Source organism: Macrobrachium rosenbergii, chromosome 41 (genome assembly GCF_040412425.1).
Source record: "Macrobrachium rosenbergii isolate ZJJX-2024 chromosome 41, ASM4041242v1, whole genome shotgun sequence".
Classification (NCBI taxonomy): Eukaryota; Metazoa; Arthropoda; class Malacostraca; order Decapoda; family Palaemonidae; genus Macrobrachium; species Macrobrachium rosenbergii.
Genome location: NC_089781.1, coordinates 71,761,007 through 71,783,506, shown reverse-complemented (window position 1 = coordinate 71,783,506; position 22,500 = coordinate 71,761,007). Strand labels below are relative to the sequence as shown.

Here is a 22,500-nt window from a genome sequence, read left to right as displayed (position 1 = left end):
ATATTAAGTCTTTGTGTTCTGAAATCATGACCAAAGCTAATTAGATGTGAAATTAATTGGCCATTTTATACATAAACAAATTCTCTCTCTCTCTCTCTCTCTCTCTCTCTCTCTCTCTCTCTCTCTCTCTCTCTCTCTCTCTCTCATTTGTGGTATATCTGCATATTAAAAGTGGAAAAGAGCGATGGAGTGTGGAACTTTCAGAAGTGAGGAAAATGTAGTGAAAGCCGGTCAGGAAAAAAAAGAAAATGGACCATAATGCCTCAGGTCACGCAGAGAAAACGGGAAATCATAGGTTTTTTTATTTAAGGGAATGTGCAGTTACAGATCACTGTGACAGAACGGAAGACGGAACTGTTAGCTGGTTATGGATTTTTGGGATTATTGAAAAGAATGATCTATAGGTGAAGGTGTACAGAGGCACATTTTAAAGGTGGTCGACATACTGATAAAGATATTTTTGTGGATGTACTACATAAAGCATATTTTGATTCAGTTTATTTTTTTTTTATATTAAGTACACCTATGTATTCATATGTTGAACGAAAAACAAAGCAATGGCTTGTAGTGTGTTTTTTTTTTTTTTGCATGGAATCACCTGCTATTAGGCTTTTTATTACAAGTCAGTTTGGGACTTTCATTAGCAAAGTCCACGAATCGATTATCTGCTAGTCAGCCATTAATATATTAAGGTATGCTATGCAAGACATTTTCTATCTCTAGCTTAGATGAGCGTAAAACAGAATTACTCGCATGGGTCTTACTGGTAGTTGCAAATATTTCCCACTTGCTCCTTTTGCATTTGAGATTAGATGTTAGGTCGCCACGGCGTACCAAATCTGTTCATAATGATGAGGAAAGATTCACGCAATAAAAAGGATATTTAAACCTTTTTATAGCCTATATATATCCATAATTTTTTTGTGAATATCTTCGCCAGTTTAAGAGCCCTCAGAATCTTGATTAATAGTACACTGACTTCTCCCTATTTCACGTTCAGCGCTTCCCCGATTGAGTGTTTCTCTCTCTCTCTTTATAAGTGTATATATATGTATGTATATATATATATATATATATATATATATATATATATATATATATATATATATATATGTGTGTGTGTGTGTGTGTGTGTGTGTGTGTGTGTGTGTGTGTGTGTATAATCCACGAAGGAAAGGGAAACACTGCAGTGCTGCGAGACCTTTCGACTCTTTCGTCCTTTGCTAAGTAAAGGACAAAAGAGTCAAAAGGCCTCGCAGCACTCTAGTGTTTCCCTTTCCTTCGTGGATTTTATCTTTATTTATATATTCATCACGCTCCATATTTTCGTGATTCAGTTATGTTTTCCCTCAAATCAGGTGATCTGGGGGTAGGCCTACATAAGTTCACTCCTCCTTTCATGGCATCTCCTCCAGCCGCCATTAAATTTGATTTATATATATATAGTGGTCTATATATATATATAATATATATATATATATATATATATATATATATATATATATATATATATATATATATATATATATATATATATATATATATATATATATATATATATATATATATATATATATATATATATATATATATATTATCATATATATATTCCATTCTATGTATATTCCATCCCTTTTTAGACCACTGGTTACAAAATCAAAATTAATGGCGGCTGGAGGAGATGCCATGAAAGGAGGAGTGAACTTATGTAGGCCTACCCCCAGATCACCTGATTTGGGGGAAAACATAGCATCCACTTAGCCCCCGCATCATCCGATATGGGAGGGTTAGATAGCCATTACGGACACAAGGGTGAATCCAGGCTGTGAGTAGGCTGTTATCCTAATCAATAAGTACTTAACTATAAGACCTATTTTCCCTACGACCTTTTGCTGGCTGTGTGACTGCTTTCAGATCGCCGATGTCCTGTGCTCCAAACCAAAAAACAAAGCGGATGTGATGCCCGCGACCTGGGAGGAACACACTCCTTACCCATCCGTCACAGCATAAAGTTGGTGCGGGTCTTTCTCCTTGAGTTGGCACAGATTGTGAGACTCCAGGGGGCCTAAATTCGTCTTTTGCAATGAGCTCTACGCACAGAAGGAATAAGGTCCACTGCCAGTTTCTGTCTCTCTTTGTGAATTTCTCTCCACTTTCAGTATTTCCAACTTTACATTCTCCTAACCAAAGCCCCCTTTGTCTAATTAGACCTAGCAGCCCATTTGCCCCTCATGACTTGTCCCAAGCTCAAATTAAATTAGTTCAGTGATCATAATTAGATCATTCCCTCCATAGTGTTACCTGTGCTAATTAAATCTAATTGATCATTTCCTCCATTGTGCCTAAGTAACTTCATGTGAGAGAAAATCATTGGTTTTGAATGCTAACCTGGAATTCTCTTCCAGAGTCATGTTATCTGGCCCTTCGAGCGGTCTGCCCTTGCCTAGTGAACCAAAATTAACATAGATGTTTAACTGCCATCCTGCCACGTGCAGGAGTCTTCTGATTAGCAGTCCAGGGCACTAAACAATCCCCCCACCCCCCTTCAGGAATTCAGTTGCGTTAACAACCAAAAATCTTAACCAGTCCACATTAAAGTCAAAAGTGTTCAATTATTTCAGGGTGGTAGCCTTTTCAGATTCAGCTATTTGCTACGCAGTGCCAAGCTTTTAGTGCACCTTTGTATCTGCTTGTTTGCTACTAAGTCAGCCCTTAATTATTAATTTCTTGATTGTTTCATTTGTAAATAAATTCAGTTTAAAGCAGTTACTGGTTATCCTTTACCAAGGCGACCTCCAATTCTCTATTTACTTAGATGTGATATCAATGTAAGTCAGTTTATTCATTCCATTTATTGCTTACATTTTGAGTGCTTTGTGTTGGCCTTCAAGGCCGTTAATTAAAAAAAAAAAACCATTTCCATTCTTCCAACTGGCATGAGAATGTAACTGGTTGATCTCACTAGGATCCTAGTCAATTAGTAACGAGAATTAGCTTCGCTGTTACTAGACTAGGAAGGAAATGAACCGAGGAATGATATATACAGTAATGCATAAATAATTTAATTCTAAAACTAACAAAGGGCGACCGAACCAAGGCTAAAGATAACAAGGTAAGGGTTATTATTAAAATTTTTGTAAAATTAAGAATATGTTCGGAACAGATAGGGAAAAGTGTTTTAAAACAAGAAAAGAAGTGATTAGCAGCAAATCTCTTAGAGTATCATATAAGTTTATATAAAGGCGAGAGCACAAAAAAGTTCTAAAGTTAGCGATGCAGAATAACTGCCTGTGAAACTTTGCTTCGTAAGAAGAATAGCAGCTGTGTTTGATGCCAGAAGACTGATCGTTAGGAATTAGGAAGTGCTTGCCAGGGATTTATTGCATGTGTTAGCCATGAACAGTTAGCTAAGAATGTACAATTCCTGTGTTAGTTAAGCGTAGTTCGAAAATTTGTGTTTTTAAAATGTGTGTGACGACCTCTGGCAGTTCGGTGCTGTACCAGTTTGGCTGTACCAGCTCAGCGCATGCGCCTTCCCTCATCCCATTCCCACAATTCAAAGACCGTCATATCCAGTTCAAATTTACATTTCATGTTTTAAGTTAAGTAAAGGCATTACTGATGTTTTAAGTTAAATAATTCGATTGTGAGTATCAGTACCCATAATTCAGTCACAAAAGTTATGTTATTTTTCTTAAATTTTAAATCATCGTTGGTATATCACTCGATCGATGACAACCACCAGCCATCAGTTGTTCTCTCACTCGCACTCACTTCCACTTCTCATCGTTCACTCGCCGAACTAAATTCCATTTCTTTTTGCCCCCTAATGTGCACCTAACGAAATGTCTTGATAATTTTGATAATAATTTGAAAACCCTTTCCACCATATAACTTGCCATGACGGGAGGTAGCTATTAAATTACGTAAATGCCAAAAGTACATTAAAAAAAAAGTAACTTAGCATAATTTTGCATAACGTAATTTATCATAAGAAATTAGAGTAAATTAAATAATGCAATGAATGCATTCCATTACAAATATGCTCTCAGAGAGAGAGAGAGAGAGAGAGAGAGAGAGAGAGAGAGAGAGAGAGAGAGAGAGAGAGAGCTCTAATATTCTTCCATCATAAGAAAGGGAATATTAAATAAATAAATGAGTGTTGGAAATAAACCACCAATTCATAAAGCCAAGTACAATATTTTTTTCTTTTCATTTTTACAGCAAACTTTGATCTTTTAAGACCCCCATCAATTCTTCCTTTTACTCATTCACACATAGTGCGCGAATTTACATACTCGCCCATGTTCATTGAATTGTCTCCCATATCTATTTTCACATTAAGTGCTTCAGCCCACAGAGTGAACTCTCGTGCATTTCACAGAACGTACGTACAGCCATTTAATAACAGTTATCAACTGTCGTGCACGAGTGGGTTCCCATTATCCAAGACTTGTGTATACTGCAAGCACCAAATCACACATTGAGTGCAACCCCAAACTTTCCTTTCCTTATGTCAGGAAGAAGGCTTCCTTTCCTCATGTCAGGGAGCAGCCACTAGTTCTTAGAACTAGCTACCCACGAGTGCAAGCCCAAGGGTTTCCCCTTCCACAGTCACTAATCAGAGGCACTGACAACGACTTAAGTTACTGAAGCGCTTACCTTTCCACTTTTCCTTTTACTCCCTACTCACATTCTGCCTCAGGCAGAGTGCCATTTCTTTCAGTGCAGTTTGGTTGCACTGCCTTTTAGTGTTGTTCCCCTGTAACACACCGGCACCCCAGTGCCACCAAGATATAGTACTAACATATAAGCCACTGCATCTGTACCTGAGATACAGAGTGCCAACGACAGTATATCCACCCATAAGGACCTTTGCCCCTTCAGGATCACTTCCACTTTACAAGTGTATCCACCCATAAGGATCAATATTCCTTCAGGACCACTCAATCAGTGTGACCTTTGAAAAGGTGCCACATTACTAAAGTGCCACCAAATTATGGGACACTTCCCCACTGTCACAGCCCATTTCTCCAAGTACATCCAGTCAACCCAATTAGATGCCCCTACCCACCAGAAACATGCCAGCAGACAATTACAGAGCCTTCATGGATCTGGGGAAGGAGGCAGGTTTCACGGGATCAGAACTCACCAAATGGGCCAAGGAACAGGTGGATGACTTGGCCAAGCAAGAGAAGGAAGAAAGACTGGAATGGAGGAATTATGAAGCCAAACAGAGGAGATATGAAGAAGAACAGAGGAGGTATGAAGAAGAAAGAGAGGAATGGAGAAGACAGCATAAATTAACTCTCAAGGAAAAGGAGCTCGAGCTGAAGAAGGTAAGAGAGGAAAGTGGTGAAGCTATGGCGATCCAACAAGCCTCCAACCCCACACCTGCTGCACCAAATGCTCCGATCTCAAGCATTAATTCCCTAGTCCCCAAGTGGACTGAGGAAGAGCTGGAAGCATGGTTGGGGGAGATAGAGGCGCTCTTCAAAAATTACAACACCACTGAGACCAAGAGGGCCTTAGTGCTTACTAAGCACATGGAAGGAAAAGCCAAGGCAGCCCTCTGCTCACTGGAAAAGAGTCAAAGAGGCTACATGCTCGAAGTTCATAGGGTCATCATAAAAGCCTGTGAAATAACCCCGGAGAAATGGTGACAACGGTTCCGAGGTCTTGCCAAGGAAGTCAGCTGGTCCTGGATGGAATGGGCCTGTCACAAGACCCAGTCTGGTACCCAGTGATTCGACTCCCTGTCGTGCAATACCTTCGAGGACTTATTCAGTTGGCCATATTGGAGGATCATTTCCAATGTGTGCCTGGGCCCCTTGTTGTGTATCTCAGTGATAAGCAGCCCACCACACTTATGGAAGCCTGCCATATGGCCAATTCATGGAAGACTTACAACCAGTCCCACAGCACGTCTCACCTCCGTATAGTACCACCCGGGTACATCTCAGGTTCAACTCACCCGAAGAACAGACTGCCTAGCAAGCGTATGTGTACCCACTGTAAGAAGTTAGGGCACACTGAATCTGATTGCCGCTACAAGTTGGGCAACAATAAGCAGCCCACTGCCAACGACCAAAACTCCTCTCCCTCTACGTCTACTCACCCTTCTCCACCAACCATCACCATAGGGAAATCAACCCATTCAAAGGGACCCTGCCGAGACTGGAACTCCAGGGCACTATACTGCCGGATATCCTGGTTGCCCAAAGCATATCTCCTCTAGCAAGCATGTCAACCTGATTGGTGCCATGACCTCCGCGGCTGTGCCACCAAATATGTCTCACCCTGAACAGGTCTGGACTCAGTCCGTCTCAGTGGCACCCCTGGCTGGCTCTAGCTTACCATTGAACCTGCTGGCTATGGTAGACACTGGCTCACATATCAGCCTGAATGACCGGGCCCAAGTGCCAGCAAGTGCCACTGTTAACGAAAAGACCAGGTGGATGATGACTTGGATAGAGGAGCAAACCAAGACCATTCCCACAGTTAAACTTCAGGTAACCACCCCTTTGGGCACGCAATCTCACCGCCTTGGCATGGTAAATAAAATCAGGCACGGAGAGGAGTTCCTGTTGGGACAAAACCTTCTCTGGAGATGTCCTCCTCCACCAGGAAGGCCTTAACTCCAAAGCCACCTGACTGGGACACCACCACTGTGACAAGCTTGTCACCTTCAGCCCAACCTTCCGCTCACCAAAGTGTTCAATGGAAGGGGCACTCTCCGTGCAACTCCAGGCCAAGTCCTCGATTCTCACAAAAGGACGGCCACCCAAAGTTTCCTCCCTCACCACGAAGGGAAATCGTCAGGTACCGCTGCAAGACCTGTGATGTAACAGGGTACTCAGCGAATTGGGCGAGGTGCCCTAGCAAGCAAAATGCAGCGGACACCACACCCACAACCATTTTAGAAGGTCAGCCCTCCATCCAAGACAAGGATCTGTCTCCCACTACCTCAGATACACTGAGGGGTTTTGCACCCCTGGGTCCCTCATCAGCCACGCCTGACTCAGGGCCCTGAGCAGTGCCAAGCTCCATCTGTCTCGGACGTAGCACCTCTACTAACCTTGACCTCTGTGCCTGTTCCCGAGTTATTGCTAGTGCCGAATCCAAATCATGTCATGGATCTTCCTACGGGAGATCCTCCAACCCTCACTGAACTGATCATCGCCAATTATGACCCTCCAACCCCCGACGTTTCTTCTTCTCAATCACTTTCATCTGCCGAGGATGAACCTCTGGCAGACCTTAATGTTACGCCTTCTCTTGTTGACCGGGAACTGTCCAGCCGGGACGCAGACGCTGGTTCTACCCTTACAATTGTTGTCGCAGCAGCCAAAGTAGGGAGCCTGCCCGTAGCTACTAGGGCTACCTCTGATCCTGCTCCTGACAGCACTTCTGGCCTTTCCCCAGAGGCAGTGCCCTCATCACCTCCTAGGAATGGCATAGCCAGATCTTGGAGGAACCAGAAGAAGAAGAATGGGCAGAAGAGATCCAATTAACCAATAAGAGCCACAAGCTCTCCTTGGCACTCATGTCCCATTGGCACAGTACCGTTTCCATCTCAGAGTGATCCTGGCGCCTACCCAGAGGAGGTAGCAGTTCCTCGTTGGACGGGTTGATATCGTTCTCGACTAGCACTTTGCTGGGCCTGCGTTCGATTCTCCGGCCGGCTAATGAAGAATTAGATGAATTTATTTCTGGTGATAGAAATTCATTTCTAGCTATAATGTGGTTTGGATTCCACAATAAGCTGTAGGTCCCATTGCTAGGTAACCAATTGGTTCTTAGCCACATAAAATAAGTCTAATCCTTTGGGCCAGCCCTAGGGGAGCTGTTAATCAGCTCGGTGGTCTGGTTAAACTAAGGTATACTTAACTTTTTTCCAGAGGGGGTAGCCTGCGTGACCTCTACCGAAGTAGGCTAACCTCTAGTACCCTAGGCATCTTGTAGTACCAACCCTGATAATAACCTTATGATAAAACTATCCAATATTCAAGCTGGTACACCCCTGACCGCTTACCATAATTAACCCTTCAGGTTGCTCATGTCCAAAATTGTTGCACATGTTATTCCATAAAGCATTGCGTAACCCATAATTAACTGCATTTAGTTAGGTCAGTGTCATTTGATTTAGTGCCAGGGCCATAGGATAGTAAACCATGTCAACAAGAGACATTTACCATGTACCCGTTGCCTAGGAGTAGAGTTCCCCTGTCGTCAGAGACAGCCGGTAGACATCTGTAGATACCTTTGCATAGACATTAGGCTCTGCTGTAGTAAGTTAGCAAAACTAATATATCCTCTTAGCAGTTAGGTAGGTCCATTTAGCTAGCTGCAGTGCAAAGGCACAACTTATTTAGGGAGCTAACTGCCTAGGCGGGACGAATAACTTACTTAGCCAAGGCCTTCATGCCCGTAAGGGAGTGAATGCAATTTTAAAGGGGGGAGCTCTCCTATATATTCCATTCGTCCCTTTAGCCCATTAGATAGAAAATCAAATTTAATGGTGGCTGAAGGAGACGCCATGAAAGGGGGAGTGAACTTAAGTAGGCCTAACCCCCAGATCACCTGATTTGGTGGGAAACATAACATCTTCTTACAGCCCACATCATCCGATGTGGGGGTGTTAGGTAGCCATTAGGGACACAAGGGTGAATCCGGGCCACAAGTAGGCTATTTTCCTAATCCTTACGGACTTAACTACAAGACCTATTTTCCCTACGACCTTTCGCTGGCTGTGTGACTGCTTTCAGATTGCCAATGTCCTATGCTCCAAACCAAAAAAGCAAAGCAGATGTGATGCCTATGACCTGGGAGAAACACACTCCTTACCCATCAACCACAGCATAAAGTTGGTGCGGGTCTTTCTCCTTTAGATGGCACGGATCGCGAGACTCCTGTTTGCTGAAATTCGTCTTTTGCAATGAGCTCTACACACAGAAGGAATAAGATATGTCTAGAAGCAATCCATCCACCAACAGTTTCTGTCACTCCTTAAGAATTTCTCTCCATTTTCAGTATTTCCAACTTTTCATTCACCTAACCAAAGCCCCCTTTGTCTAATTAGACCTAGCAGCCCATTTGTCCCTCATGACTTGTCCCAAGCTCAAATTAAATTAGTTCAGTGATCATAATTAGATTATTCCCTCCATAGTGTTACCTGCGCTAATTAAATCTAATTGATCAACTCCTCCATTATGCCTAAGTAATTTCATGTGAGAGAAAATCATTGGTTTTGAATGCTAACCTGGAATTCTCTTCCAGAACCATGTTATCTGGCCCTTCGAGCAGTCTGCCCCTGCCTTGTTAACCAAAATTAATGTAGACGTTTAACTGCCATCCTGCCACGTGCAAGTGTCTTCTGATTAGCAGTCCGGGCCACTATACAATCCCCCAACTTCAGGAATCCAGTTGCGTTAACAACCAAAACCCTTAACCAGTCTGCATAAAAGTCATCAGTGTTCAACTATTTCAGGGTGGAAGCCTTTTCAAATTCAGCTATTTGCTACGTAGTGTCGAGCTTTTAATGCACCTTGTATGTGTTTGTTTGCTACTAAGTCAGCCCTTAATTATTAATTTCTTGATTGCTTCATTTGTAAATAAATTCATTTTAAAGCAGTTACTGGTTATCCTTTACCAAGGCAACCTCCAATTCTTTGTTTACTTAGATGTGATAACAAGGTAAGTCAGTTTATTCATTCCATATATCGCTTACATTCTGAGTGCTTTGTGTTGGTCTTCAAGGCAGTGAATTAAAAAAAACCATTTCTGTCCTTCCAACTGGGCTCAGAATGTAACAATATATATATATATATATATATATATATATATATATATATATATATATATATATATATATATATATATATATATTTCTTCTTCGTTTAACGTGCTTTTTCCCATTTTTTCGCATGGGGTAAGCACGATGCCTTCTTTTGAAGGACTTTGATTTATGTTGGGTATATATATATATATATATATATATATATATATATATATATATATATATATATATATATATATATATATATATATATATCTTCTTCTTCGTTTAACGTGCTTTTTTTCCTATTTTTCACATGGGGTAAGCATGATGCCTTCTTTTAAAGGACTTTGATTTGGCGTTGGGTATATATATATATATATATATATATATATATATATATATATATATATATATATATATATATATATATATATATATATATATATATATATATATATATATATATATATATATTTTATTATATATATATATATATATATTTATATATGTATATATGTGTGTGTATTATATGTATATGTATATGTATATATATATATATATATATATATATATATATATATATATATATATATATATATATATATATATATATATATATATACGTGCTTTTGTGTGTGTGTTCATGCAAAAGCTCGTACAAACTTCCTCAATATTACAAACTCCTTATCTTCACCCATAATTGATTTATCCTCATCCGTCATCTCTTCCACTACTCTCCTTTCTGTTTATTTTTACCCTTTCTTTCTTCCATTACTTAATCAAGGATTCAGAACTTGCATTTTATCCTTGAGACACTGTTGTCTCTCCTTCCTCCCTTTAGTTACATTTTTATTCATTCTTTCTCTTGTAATATTAGTTACCTACTTTACCCTCCTTGTCTTGTATACCTATTCACCTATAGTCTAAAAGTTAGTAATTAAATTATAGCTGAGTTTGAGAAGGTTAAGTTCTCAGTTGGAAGAAACTACGTGGAGTGTAATGGAGGCATTAAATTGTTTGCAAGAAAAATCTACGCACTTTCAACTTACTTTTTCATTTCTTTCCCTTGACCCAGTTCCACCCTTTAATTAGAGGAGCAAATTTCTGAACCATAGAGTGTCTCATTTAATTACACCGAGTTTCTGGGTAATCAGGTTGTAGTAGTCATTAAGAGACTTAAGCTTCCGCAAGTGTAATCAAAAGTCTGAAGCCCTCCAGGTCTTTTAGGCTGCATATTTCATTAAGATGTGTCGACCAGAATTTTGCCATTAAAAATTAAGTGGGTAGAGAAGTGAGACTCTCTCTCTCTCTCTCTCTCTCTCTCTCTCTCTCTCTCTCTCTCTCTCTCTCTCTCTCTCTCTCTCTCTCTCTGCTGCATACACACACACACACATATGTGTGTGTGTATATGTATGTATATGTACATATTTATATTTATTTATTTATATGTATATAAGTACGTGTAAAGAGAGAGAGAGAGAGAGAGAGAGAGAGAGAGAGCAATGAACTAGAAAGATGCTCACATAAGACAGGGAAAGTAAGGAAACTACTAATTGATAATAGTAGCCTTACCATACGATATACCAGTGAATGTGTAAATATTAGTATGGGATAAGATACAGATGCTACAGTATTTGTAATGTAATTCTTTCGTGGTTTGTCTTTGTATCAGTTATGTGGTCATCTTTGCTCTCTGTTGATCTGTTCATTTCTTTGTTTATCCATTTATCTAATTATTTATTTGTGTATTTTCATCATAAGCCTTGTTGTTATTTTGGAGAAGGTGGGTCCTGCAGGGAAGGACATTTCTGTCCTGAGAGAGTCCTGACTGATGAGATTGGCAGCCCTGTATACTTTTTCTTGACTCAAAGCTGCCAGTGACAGCACCCCGCTGCTGGTGGTAGGTGGGCCGCTAACCACGGATCCTAGTACTTCGCTATTTATACCGATACTTCTTACTGTTTTCACATATACTGTAAGTTACTGCTATTACCAAAGGTTTTGGTGAATTTTTCAAAGTCATGTATACGGCATCCGTATTTCATTTTAGTTTCATAAAAATGAAAGTCCCCAAAAAATCAAGTATATTAGGTGACGTACCTAACTGATTAACGTATGCATACAATTTTCTGGTTTATTTTCATTCTTTTTATTATAAATATGTTTATTTTCGTTTTAACCTGTCGTTTCACATATATTAGAAAGAAACGTGAATGACATATTCATAGATTTCTGTAATGTAAATATTCGACAAGTTTGAGCTGTTTGTGACACCATCTGATTAATGCTAAATAACATCTACTCTTCTTTAAAAGCTTGAGTCCCGTCATAGTGAATGACCTACGGTAAGACTAACACGTTCATAACTCTCTCTCTCTCTCTCTCTCTCTCTCTCTCTCTCTCTCTCTCTCTCTCTCTCTCTGGGATGATAGTATAATCGATTATTCTGCAATCTTCTTGGTATGGTCGACCTCAGCTTGTCATTTCTAAAGTTTTGGTGTGTGGTAGAGTATCTCGTTGGAACCCGAGAATTTTTTTGAGAAATTTCTCTCTCTCTGATAACATAGTCGATTATTCTGTTAGCTTCTTGGTCGATCTCAGTTTGTCGTTTCCCAATTTTTGGTGTGTGGTAGAATATCTCGTTGGAACACGAGAATTCTTTTAAGGAATTATATTCTTCTCTCTCTCTCTCTCTCTCTCTCTCTCTCTCTCTCTCTCTCTCTCTCTCTCTCTCTCTGACGTAAACATCGAACAGATGAAATGGAGCCTCTTACTTTCGGGGTATTGCTTACCGGTTCTCCTGGTGCTTCAAGGAAACATATTCGGTATTTCTTGAGGTTTTACCTTTAGTTGTTTATAAGCGTAACTTCCAATTAGCATTACTAATACCTCAACAAATGAGTGAGTATGCCTGTTGCATGTAAAATACGAAACGAGATATTGCGTCGTTTTAGTGTTCTGTAAAAGAAAACTATTGAGAGGGCTATTTGTCTGGCCGTCAGCACTTTTTGTGTCCGTGCGCACTTTTTATGTCCGCACTCAGATCTTAAAAACTACAGAGGCTTGAGGTTTGCAAATTGGTATGTTGATCCACCCTCCAATCACCAAACGTACCAAATTGCAGCTCTCTAGCCTCAGTAGTTTTTATTTTATTTAAGGTTATAGTTAGCCATGATCGTGCGTCTGACACCGCTATAGATACCAACGACACAGGCCACTACCGGGCCGTGGCTGAAAGTTTGATGGGCTGCGGCTGAAGAGTGTCATGGGCCGTGGCTGAGAGTTTCATACAGCGTTATGCGCTGTACAGAGAATCGATTGCGCCGAAGAAACGACGTATTTTTATTATTATTATTATTATTATTATTATTATTATTATTATTATTATTATTATTATTATTGTCAATGTCTTTCAGACCAATCGATTTGAAACAGTTTCACACACCCTCCGTAATTTTTGATAAAAAAATTCCATGTCCAAACACATTTTTTAAAGGCACTTTACTCTTGAATTTTAGGATCTACCCAGTCAAGATTTACGAATTCATTCGGATAAGCACTCTTGGGGTACTTATCCGATACCTCCTGCCACCTACACTTCTGATTTTAAACCTCATTTCCCCGTCTGTCTTTTCATTCACTCCCCACTCGTCTCTCTCTCTCTCTCTCTCTCTCTCTCTCTCTCTCTCTCTCTCTCTCTCTCTCTCTCTCTCTCTCTCTCTCTGTCTTCGCATTATTTGTTATGTAATGAAATGCTTTCAGGCACATACTAGCACTGCAGTTTTTCAACTGAGCAATGTAGATGAAATGAGTGAACGACCTAATGGTTGTACATTGTCTCAAATGGTTATAAACTGTTCAGTGATGTTAACCCATTATTTTTTATTATATATGTAGAACAGTAAATTTAGAATAAACATAAAATAACTTTTCATCACAAAATATTAAGCAAAAAATACCCGATTAAACTCGAATTTTGTACACCTTGGGAACAGGTTACTCTCAAAGGAATTATGTAGGAGTGCAAACAAAATAAAAACAATCACATTCATGAAGAAAGTAACATCCGCTACGGGGTGTAATGACGTCAAGGGAGAGTAGGAAGAAGAATGGTGAAGTCGAAGAGTAAAATTGGGGATAGTGAGAATTGTTATAAGCAGATTCCCAGGACAAGTTCAGTAGTGCCCAAGCTCGTATGTCCGAAAGCGTTAATCAGTTTGCTGGCTAAACCATCAAATTCAAGAGTAAAGTGCCTGAAAAAGCTGAATTTGGAAATTGAATTTATTATCGAAAATTAGGGAAGGTGTTTAACACTGTTGCAAAGTAACAAACCGATCCATCAATTAATTTGAAGGATATTGACAAAAAAATATTACTCGAGCTTCCTGAAATGCATAGTAAATTATTTTTCGCTTTTTATGAATGCATGAAGATTATGAATTCATAGATTTATATAAAGAAGATAAGATAATAATTCATGGTTTAGAACTTGCAAATTATCAGTATCAAGATGAATGAAACTCATGACCTTTTTACGTAGGTGGATTAGTTTAAGGCTTTACTTGTCATTAATTGCCTTTATTTGATACAAGACGTAATTTTATAAATATTTTGTTAGGTAGCTGAAGAACATATTAAGCAAATGAATAGTTAAGAACAATTTCATGAACTAAAATATATGGAAAAATGTTTTAATGTGTCTAATACATTAAATTTTATTAGCATTAACGATGGAGCTAAAGATAAAGAAAATAGATCGAAGGAATTCCCTATTATGATAAGAAATTAGCATGTTATCTTATTGGGCAGACTGTTTCATGAGCGGTTAGTGTATCCCTGGTATATATTAGTAAAAGCATCATAAAATTTGAGGTTAAAACAATTGAAAAAGATTTCATGGAATTTAGCACACCTTATTTTGTTAGATATTATATGTAAATATATATTATATGTAAATATTAACTCAACATTGTTAATGAACCGATGACTAGTGTTAAGATGTGATTTGAGTGCACCAAGTATTTCATGAGCAAGACTGTAATTTTTCCTTAACGAGTACAGCTCTCAGTGAAGTATATAATAGTTAAACAAACTAACACAATATGATGACAGTTTTCCCAAGATTTTTGAATCGCAGTTCCCTCTCATGGCGTCTGTTCTAAATCTTTGAAATTTTCTCCAGAGCCCATAGGAAAACATGACTGTTTAAACCATAATAAATGTGAAAAACCTCTAATTCAAGAGAATTTTCCATACGAATTATGGCTTAATCACTCACTATTCATTGTCCTGAACCCTTTTCACATTGGATTTTTTTTATTTCCCTTTACATTCATTGTTTTCACATTAACTCCCCACACTCCATTCCACCTTGAGTATCTCCTCTTCCCTTGGTTGGTGTTGACATTATCTTCTGACTTCATCATCTCTCTTTCATGAACAGCATTATCATTTCCATTTCCGAATTCAGTCTGCGTGAGTCATGAGAGGCGGAGGAAGAGGAGGAGGAGGAGGCAAATTACGTTAAGGAGCAAGAGACATAATACTCGGAGTAGAATTACTGGGTAAGTGACTGGAGAATGTTATTAGGGATGGAGATTACTTCTTGCCATACATCCTTTACTGAGGAGTATATGTCACTCCATTTAATAGAGTTTGCTTTTTTATTAACGAAGGGTGAGACAAAACTGATAGTTCTCATTATTGTAATGTCAGGCTTTCGTTTTCCCAGATGCTTGGAAAATATTTTTCTGTATTTCTTCCTCTCCTACTATTGTACTGGAAGAGTAATTTAACGTAATTCTTTGGTCAAAGAATGCAAATACATTCTTCATTTTGCGTTTCCTTGGATGTAGTGCTGTTCATAATATAATTTTCCTGGATATTATAAAAGTTGAGTAATGCAAAATTTTCACACATATACTGTAAGTCACGGTTCTTTACATGCCCCACGAATATCCAGAAATTTATTCCATATTTTACGAGAAAGGTAGTAATTTTGTAAAAATAGTGATTTGATTACAAAACGGTCTTTCCCCAGAGAACAAGTTGCTCATTGATGGCACAATTTACTCGTGTGGGTCAAAGAAAAATAGACTATTGTTAATTTTTCTTGTATAAAAAAAATGGAACAAAACACGCCTGTGTGGAAATCAAAAACGAAATGGAATAGCGAAAAAGGAGTCAAAATACGTATTGTGTTTACAATACACACATGAAGCCAAACATTTCCACTGGCTGATGAAAACGTTATTGGAGTTCGATCATTCTTTTTTTTTCCTTTTTAAATTCGAAATTGGTTTCCTGAGTGGGTGAAAAAAATGGATGTAATTTCTAAAAACAAAGCGTGGAAAGTATGACTGTATAGTTAGTAGAAGTCCTCTGGAAACAGACCTTTGCATTTGTAATCTGTCTTTCATAAACTACATAACGGAATTTCAAACGGTTAATCAATAATAAATATTGCATTGGTTACCTCTGAATTTTTATTTACTGTTTAAAATTAATATTTGTTTTTTTACCATCGCAACATCTTTTTTGAAAATTTGTGAGTATTATATATATGGTTGGGTTATGATGTGATACATCTATTACCAACTAAAGCTATTACGCTTTCATATATTAAGTTCACCTACACCGGCCAGGATTCGAACCTGGGATTTTGGTTCAGATACAACGATGATAATCAGCTTTGACTATTGAGAGAAATATAGTTTAATATTGAGTCTGCTGTACATATTCCTGTCGAATTCAGGTTCTGTACCTGACTTTGATATCAACCCGTCACCATTAAAAATGATCAATAAGCTTGTAATACTCGGCTAATTTTGAGTTACTGTCATTTATAAATGAGAGATCTCTTTATATTCACAAATATTGAACCACAAATATCATTTAATATCAAATTCACAAGACCTCGGGAATAACTAACATCCGATAAATGCGTCTGTAAGTTGGTCACATTTGGCTGCCTATGATTTAGTGTCATTCATGAACTAATCCAAGATAAAAAAAAAAAAAGTGTCATTCATGAATGCATGAATTTTTTATTCTCACAAGTATTAAGCCCATAATATCGTTTGTTACGGATTCACTTTATCTCAGGTAAAAGTTACATTCAAGGGGAATCAGAACTGGTAAGTCCATCTGTTAGCATATAGATGTAATCAAAATAAGCGTATGTTCTAGTAAAAAATGAATAGCACAGAACAGTTGGTATACACCAAGTCACGTTTTTTAATAAAACACCAAATTAATTTTGCAAGATATAAACGCTATTTATTTGCGATTAATAAAATTTCGTCATTAAAAAAGTTTTTGGTAATTGCAAGACTGACACAATAGTCAAGGAATTGTCGTAACTGGCGCCAGCTGTTTTAGTCCGTTAATTTAATCGCGATCGTTGATTAAGTCTCATCCTCTTATCATTACAGCCCCTGAATGATGTCTTCCCCAATCCTTTGTGACCTTTATCCGTTGATTGGAACGATGCTGTTCCGAAAACTCGTGTTTTAAGGTTAGTTTAGATTAATATATTCCTGTGCTCCTTCCAGCGCTTCTCATTCTGTAAGAATTCAGCCCTCTGGTGTGAAATATGTATGTGACCTTTCAGGGATTCTGGTGTATGGTTCTTTTGAAATTAGATTTAAATTTGTAAATCTACTTTGTTTGTATCTTATCCTTCTTGATTACGTCAACTTGATTCATTTTCTGGAGTCGACTTCAAGAGAAATAGTATTGTGCCATCCATAATTAATAAAGGAGCTAATTATTGAGCGCACTTAATGAGGTAAATGATTAGTAATTAGCAATCCCACGGTCAGTTCATACACTCTTAAATACCAATAAATAAATAAATATATAAATAACATATTCGTGTAATTGTGCCTCTGTGTCTGCGCCCTGAGTTTGTTTTCCACCTTAGAAAAATATTGTTTCAGTAATTACTAATTATTCAGATTAATCATTATAATTTTTCACAACCGATCAAGCAGCACAGTATGCCTCATTAGGTTCTACTTGGTGAAATCGTAAGCAATTCATTCAACAAATTATCATATGATTTCTAACTTTATTTCAATGTACTTTTTAAAGCCAGTTAGCAAAAACCATTTAGTCAATCAATCCTTGAACTCTCCTTCATATTTTCATATGTTTACCAGGGTTGATTACAAAATAGTTTTGTTTTCTACATACATACACACACACACACACACATATATACATATACATATATATATATATATATATATATATATATATATATATATATATATATATATATATATATATATATATATATATATATATATATATATATATATATATATATATATATATATATATATATATATATATATATATATATATATATATATATATATATATATATATATATATATATATATATATATATATATATATATATATATATATATGTATATATATATATATATATATATATATATATATATATATATATATATATATATATATATATATATAGTTACGTGGGTTGGTCGGTTATTTACTTTAACAATCGATGAATTGGAGTTATATTACCTTGCCCTACCTAAGACCCACGTAACTCTGCCAATTAAGTCCAAACAAGCTCTAAAGGACAGACAATGAAATAGATAAGGTCACCAGCTGAAAACTAGGATTACCAAAATATAACTTTATTATACAACCATGTGGATTAATTAAGTAAACTTACTGACAACTAGTTTCAACAAAAGTAAAATGAAAGGAAATGGATTTGCAAGAGCTAACAGCAGCTCAAAATATTAGTCCTAATCAGGACAGATACCTCCGTGCCAAATGAAATGATCGCAACAGATAAATAAGCCTCTTCAGTCACTTATATAAAGCAACTGAATTCGGTGAACGTTGAACTGTGGCTTCTTGGCACTGACGATGCAGATTCTTCTCCAAGCAAGAGGGAATTTCCAGGCTTAAGGTATATACACGCATCTGGAAAATAAGTATCCAGATAACAGTCTTGCACTAAAGCTCTCACTAGTAATTAAATAATCACAAGGGATGAATCTTATCATAATACTAGTACTGTTAACACCATGGAGGCTAAGTTACGTTATTTCACTAGACAACAATGAATGCACTTAATATATGACTTCATAAAGGGAATATGCTTTACCAGGGGTTCTTAGTTAGGGACTACTTAAGAGATGAAAATTTGTACAAGAAAAATGAGAGATTCAGTTGAAGAGAAAGAAAACTGAGAGTAATTGTCACAATCCGGCTTAGCTCTGGGTTAAATAATGCAATGATCAGTTGCATTAAGCTTCCTTTGTACGCTGGGAATAACAATCATCCTACATGATGGAGACACTGGGAGAAACAAAGTGCATAGAGAAAGCACTGAACATGTCTGTTTGCTATGTTAGCTGAGGTGAGAGTCACCGATGTCGGGTCGATTTGGGTAGCATGCCTTCGAGGCTCCTCCCCAAAGTGTACTTTGGGCAACGGTTGCAGATATCATCTGGAAAATGACAAAGACTCACCAGTTCATAGGTCAAAGAAAGGTGGGTTTTAAAGACAGTATGTCTAAGGTCTGGCCTAGCAAAACCGTCCCCCACTCTATGAAGCCTATGAGTTTACAATTCCCACCTTTCAGTCGGTTGGCGAGCTTAGTTTGAAAACAATACCTGCTTCTTCCTGCTCTCCTCTATCTCATGCAAGAAACCTAGTTGCAGCTGCAAGGGAAAATTAATATACTGTTCTACTAAGAGGTAAGGAAGAGAGGTCGAACAGCAATATTTGTAAAAGCTCACCCCCTTAAGAAGGGATTCACTCCCTTTCAGGCGTAGAGGCCTGTACTAAGCAAGGTATTTGCCTCAATTACTTTACTCTTTTCCCTGAACAGGTTTTGCCCTTGCAATCTGGTTAGCTAAGGATCTACCTAACTACTAGAACAGGATATGAGCTTTAGTAACTTCCTTACTATGGGACTCCTAAGACTACTCAAAGGTGTCTACAGATATTTAGGTGCTACCTCTGATGATAGTGGACTTCATTACTTAACAAATGGTACATTCAGTTGTAACTTTTATGACATAACCTATTAGAACTCTTACATAGCACCAGCTTAAATGACAATGAACTAGTTAGATTACAATATTCTTACAAATAAACAATTTCTTACTATAGAATGTACAGACACAGTAAACAAAGGAGTACCCTGAAGTTCTTTTAAGTGTTTTTTTTTTATATTTGAATGAGAGAGGTACCCATTCCTCCTCAGTTTTATATGGAAAATGCTTTCCTCAACTGAGGTAGTGTGCCACACATGTCATGAGCTCACTGACTTGATACACAACAGTTACGATTACTGGATTAGCAAATTATACTTACTCAGTTACTTCTACTCATTACAAGCTTAAAGTGACAAGGTTACTACTACTACTTACTTCTGGTCTAACAGGTTACTTTGGTGTTACTAAGGCAGAGATCATACCGGCTACCTCCTCTGGGTAGGAGCCAGGATCACTCTGAGATGGAGAGGCACTGTGCCAAGGAGGCACGAGTGCCAGGGTGAGGCCAGAAGGGCCATCAGGCGCAAAGTCAGGGGTAACCCCAGAGACTACTGGAGGGCTCCCCACTGGCTGCTGCGACAACCGAAGCAAGAGCGGTCTCCACTTCTGCATCTGGGGAGTCCAGTTCCTGGTCTCCCAGAGAAGGTGTAGCAGTCAGGTCAACCAGAGGTTCATCCTCGGAGGATGGTTGTGGGGAGGAAGAAGAATCATCAGGAGCTAGAGGCTCACAAGTTGCTAGGATCAGTTCAGTGAAGATTCCTGGATCTCATGTAGGAGGATCAGTGTCATGATCTGGATCTGGTACCATGGCAGAGCCAGGCACAAGGTTCAGTTCTTGTAGTGCCTCAGCATCCGAGACGGACAGAGCGTGGCACTGCTCAGGGCTCGCAAGTGGCACTGACAGGGATTGGTGGTCAGGTATGCTTGGATTGCTTGAATCTGGCTGAGACCAAGATTCCTGTCTCAGTTGGAGGTCAGAGCCTCTTGGAGATACTTAGTTTGTAGTGTTTGCTGGGCGTTGCTTATTAGGGCAGCCCTCCCAATTAGTGGAGTGGCCTGTCACCTTGCAAGCTTGACACCGGTACTGCTTTCTGTCAATGTCTTTTCATGCAGAGGGAGGACTTCGTTGGTGGTCGTCCTTTTGTGAAGAGGGGAGGACTAGGCCTGGAATAGCATAGAGTGTGCCCCTTCCGCCAACCACTTCGACAGGCGGAAGGTGGTTCTGATTTTGATGGCATGCCAGTCAGAATGGCTGTGCTCTGGTTTGGTGGTTCTACAGTTGATGCCTCTGGTGTGGAGGTAGCGGATATGGAGTGGCGTTGGGGAAGGGCTTCTCCAGAGGAAGTCCCTACCCAACAGGAATTCCACTCTGGGCCTGATTCCACTCACTGCACCAATGTGGTAAGGTAGCGTGCCCCAAGGTGTGACCTGGAGCTTGACTGTGGGAATGGATTTGGTGTGGCCCTCTACCCATTTCATCTCCCACCGAGTTTGTTCATCAGCAGTGGCACTGGCTGGCACTTGGGGCCTGTCAATCGAGCTGATGTCTGCTGCAGTGTCTACCATAACTGGTAGGTCCATTGGCAGGCTAGAGCCATCAAGGGGTGCCACTGAGATGGACTGGGTTTCCAGCCTCTCAGCTAGTTTAAAAATTTAATATCCTGAATTACTCGTTGGGCTACGAATAGCAATATAATAAAGCTCTGACTCGGTAACTCAGCTTATGATCTTGGAAGGTATGCGAGCTGACTGAGATTTCAAAAGCTATGTGGTAAAATATTCATTTGTCCTATATTCGTAAATTGTAAATTGAACACTCACTTATTACACACTTTCCTACCTACTCTATCTTATTCATATAACAGTGATATTAATATTACTTACCTTGGCCTGTCCTCCTTTGCTTGGAGATATCGCATGAAATTGATATGATCTGACTTTCAGCTTTTAATTAATTTGTAGTTAATTTATTCCAAGTTCTTTATATCTCTGTGGGATAGCTAGTAACAGCTAATGGCTAATTAATTACAGAGATCCATAGCAAGTTGCCACCAATATTGAGTGGGTTGGTGGGTTATTTACTTTAACAATCGATTAATTGGAGTTATATTACCTTGCTCTACCTAAGACCCACGTAACTCTGCCAATAAAGGACAAGCAAAGCTCTAAAGTACAGATAATGAAATGGATGAGGTCGCCAGCTGAAAATTAGGATTACCAAAATATATGTTTATTATACAACCACGTGGATTAAGTAAACTTACTGACAACTAGATTCAACAAAAGTAAAATGAAAGGAAATGGATTATTTACAGGAGCTAACAGCAGCTCAAAATATTAATCCTAATCAGGACAGATACCTCAGTGCCAAATGAAATGATCACAACAGATTAATAAGCCTCTTCAATTACTTTTATAAAGCAGCTGAATTCAGTGAACGTTGAACTGTGGCTTCTTGGCACTGACGATGCAGATTCCTCTCCAAGCAAGAGGGAATATCCAGGCTCATGGTATATACTGTACACATACCTGGAAAATAAGTATCCAGGTAACAACCTTGCACTAAACATGCTCTCACTAGTAACTAATTAAATCACAAGGGATGAATCTTATCTCAGGACTAGTACTTTTAACACCATAGAGGGTAAGTTACGTTATTTCACT

At 38.6% G+C, this 22,500-nt stretch overlaps 1 protein-coding gene across 1 annotated transcript; it reads left to right on the top strand.

The window, feature by feature from the left end:
* The first annotated feature begins 5,081 nt into the window (after positions 1–5,081).
* LOC136827217 (uncharacterized) lies at positions 5,082–5,663 on the top strand. The gene has a single exon (XM_067084987.1). The coding sequence runs from the start codon at positions 5,082–5,084 to the stop codon at positions 5,661–5,663; it is 582 nt and encodes a 193-aa protein (XP_066941088.1).
* Positions 5,664–22,500: the final 16,837 nt, after the last annotated feature.

Coding starts and splice junctions, on each gene's coding strand:
- LOC136827217 (XM_067084987.1), top strand. CDS start 5,082: ATGCCAGCAGACAATTACAGAGCCTTCATGGATCTGGGGAAGGAGGCA.